Below are 3,086 nucleotides of genomic sequence, written 5' to 3' on the forward strand. Positions count from 1 at the left end.
GTACAGAAAACCAAAGTCACGATTCAGGAGTTTATGAATGTCTGCAGCAGTGATGCTCCGTTAAACGGCGTGAATGGGCGGCCGTGTGTGTGTGTGTGTGTGTGTGTGTGTGTGAGGAGGCGGACAGCACTTTACCGAGTCCATTAGTGCCGTTTAAGCGACAATTCGGAGGCGATTATCTCACTTACATCATCATCACCTCAGGAAGATTGAAAAAGAAAACGTCCTGTTCATTCAGTTTTTTAGACAGCAGCTGAGTCTGAGGTGTTGATTCAAACCGGATCACGAAGAAGAAGAGGAGGAGCTCCTAAAATCACCGCTCTGATGTTTCCACCAGCTGAAAGTTTACGGATGAATCTGTTGCAGAAAGGCTGAAAGTTTCTGATTCCAAAGCTGCAGGTAGAGATAAAAACTGAGAAATGTGCTTCAGTTCTTCTGTAGGAACTCCAGTTTCTGGTCTTCTGGATGCAGTTGTGAGTCTGTGTGCAGAGACTCACAACATGGAGGTCATGATGATATGAAGGGTGGAGAATCCTCATCTCAGTAATTTACTGAAAGCAAACCACAGAAATCCCAGCCTGTTTTCTTCCTGGAGTGGTTTTCAGACCAGCGGGGTTTAAGCAGCATAAAGAGAAACGAGAGTCAGAGTTTGTTCCTTCAGCCCAGCAGTAGCAGCAAAGATCCCTCAGATCCTGGTGGGAACGTTTAGCTGCTTCAAACGTCGGCCGACTCCAAAACCTCCGACCGCTGCTGCCGAGTCAGCAGGAAGAGTCCAATCAGCAGAGTGTGTGTGTGTGTGTGTGTGAGAGACTCAGATGTGGCCAACACATGATGAGTGTGTGAGGCTTCCTCGTCTCATCTTGTAAAGTGTGTGTTTGTTGCAGTTTGTCGTCACGGCAACCTGAAGGTTCTGCTTCAATAAAACTTTATTTTTCTTGTAAAATTCTGTTGTAAATCGGAGCTTTAGAATTTGACTGAATTTAACTGAATTAACACACAAACAATAAATCTTTTCACGCTCCGCTTCTTACACATTTATGTTTTTAATATTCGTAACTATGGCGACACAGGTTCTAAAGTTTTTACCCAAACAGATAAATAAATCCAATCACTCGTCACACAAGCGGAACCATTCGTGTTGGATGGAGTTCAGCTCATCCAGCCAATCAGAGAGCAGGACTCTGTGTTCCCGTTTACCAGCAGGAAGCAGTGAGTTAACGAGGTTAATGAGGTTAACGAGCACGTGACGGTCAGAGAGGGTCCAGCTGAAGGATGACTCAGGGGGAAGATTAGGGACCCCCCAGGTGGAAAACTGGGCTGAAGGATGAAAGTGATGATTTCTGATGAAGTGAATCTGCTGTTTCCTTGGATAACTTTTACTCACCTGAGGCGGTCTTCGTCAGAGACCTGAGGTGGTCTTTGGTCAGAGACCCGAGGCGGTCTTTGGTCAGAGACCCGAGGCGGTCTTTGGTCAGAGACCCGAGGCGGTCTTTGGTCAGAGACCCGAGGAGGTCTTTGGTCAGAGACCCGAGGCGGTCTTTGGTCAGAGACCCGAGGAGGTCTTTGGTCAGAGACCCGAGGAGGTCTTTGTTCAGAGACCCGAGGAGGTTTTGTTGTGACTTGGTGCTCTGTAAACAAAGTGAACCTCACTGACCCTGCTTCTCTGTCCGTCTCCCTCAGGTGACTCTCAGGGCGTGGTGAACTTCGTCCTCTCTAAGGAAGGAGGAGACATGTCTCTGGTGGAGCAAGCTAATGTCTGGCTCTTCCTCCGACTCGCTAAGACCAACCGTAGCCGAGCCAAGGTCACCATCCGCCTCTTCCAGCAGCGCCGCCTGTCCAACGGACGCCCGTCTTCAGCGCAGGACGACGTCCTCCTGGCAGAGAAGAACGTGGACACCCGTCGCAGCGGCTGGCACACCTTTCCAGTGTCCAAGGCGGTGCAGGCGCTGCTGGAGAGCAGGAAGAGTACCACGCTGAGCCTCAGGGTGTCCTGCCCGCTCTGCGCCGACACCGGCGCCACGCTGGTCCTGGTCTCAGGCAACTCGTCCCAGCGCAGCAACCAGCGGGAGCAGTCCCACCGGCCCTTCCTCATGGCCGTGGTCCAGCAGGGGGACGGTAGCGGCTCGCGGCGGCGCAGGAAACGGGGTCTGGAGTGTGACGGGAAGGTGCGCGTCTGCTGCAAGAGACAGTTCTACGTCAACTTCAAAGACATCGGCTGGAACGATTGGATCATCGCGCCGTCGGGTTACCACGCTAATTACTGTGAGGGCGAGTGCCCCTCCCACGTGGCGAGCATCGCCGGGTCCACGCTGTCCTTCCACTCCACCGTCATCAGCCACTACCGCATGAGGGGCTACAGCCCCTTCCAGAACCTGCGGTCGTGCTGCGTGCCCACCCGGCTACGGGCCATGTCCATGCTCTACTACAACGAGGAGCAGAAGATCATCAAGAAGGACATCCAGAACATGATCGTGGAGGACTGTGGCTGTTCATAGACAGACAGGACCAGACAGGACCAGGGAGGAGGACCTTTGACCCCGCAGGGGGAGGGGAAGATGCTTTCCTCCGGGTCACTTTCTGGGATGGAAGCTCGTCTCCGGACTCTGAGCAGAACTCACAGAGTCTCAATGGCACTTTCTGAAAATAAAAAAGAATATCTAATATATTTTTGTTATAAACTGAGGGAACGAGTCTTATTTATGTGTCTGAGACGTTCAGGCACCCCTCGCCCAGCCGGACGTTGGAGAGACAAGGTGCCTGAAAAACTGAGAACAGAAAAATCTCAAAACTATGCAACTTGTTTCAAATATTACCATCTTCTTCTACTTTACTTCTTTATATTTGTTTACTTTTTTTAAAAGTTGGAGGAAGAAAGATGAAGACACTTTTGTATTTGTTTTTGTTTGAAGTGTAAATTTGTGGAGTTTGTGTGAGTTTTTGTCTGCGTGTGTGTGCGGGGTGTGTGTGGGGTGTGTGTGTGTGTGTGCGTGTGTGAGGTGTGTGTGAGGTGTGTGTGTCTGTGTGTGCGGTGTGTGTGTGTGTGTGTGTGTGTGTGTGTCTGTGTGTGTGTGTGTGGGGGGGGGGGG

General features: G+C 51.0%; 1 protein-coding gene across 1 annotated transcript in view; it reads left to right on the forward strand.

Moving 5' to 3' along the window:
- inhbaa (inhibin subunit beta Aa) overlaps positions 1 to 3,011 on the forward strand; it is a 23,972-nt gene extending 20,961 nt beyond the window's left edge. The window contains exon 2 of the mRNA XM_037973159.1: positions 1,681 to 3,011. Coding sequence (XP_037829087.1) covers positions 1,681 to 2,495 — 815 coding nt within the window. The 3' untranslated portion in view covers positions 2,496 to 3,011. The remainder of the gene's footprint in view (positions 1 to 1,680) is intronic.
- The last annotated feature ends 75 nt before the right edge of the window (positions 3,012 to 3,086 follow it).

This window comes from Kryptolebias marmoratus, linkage group LG21 (genome assembly GCF_001649575.2).
Source record: "Kryptolebias marmoratus isolate JLee-2015 linkage group LG21, ASM164957v2, whole genome shotgun sequence".
Lineage (NCBI taxonomy): Eukaryota > Metazoa > Chordata > Actinopteri > Cyprinodontiformes > Rivulidae > Kryptolebias > Kryptolebias marmoratus.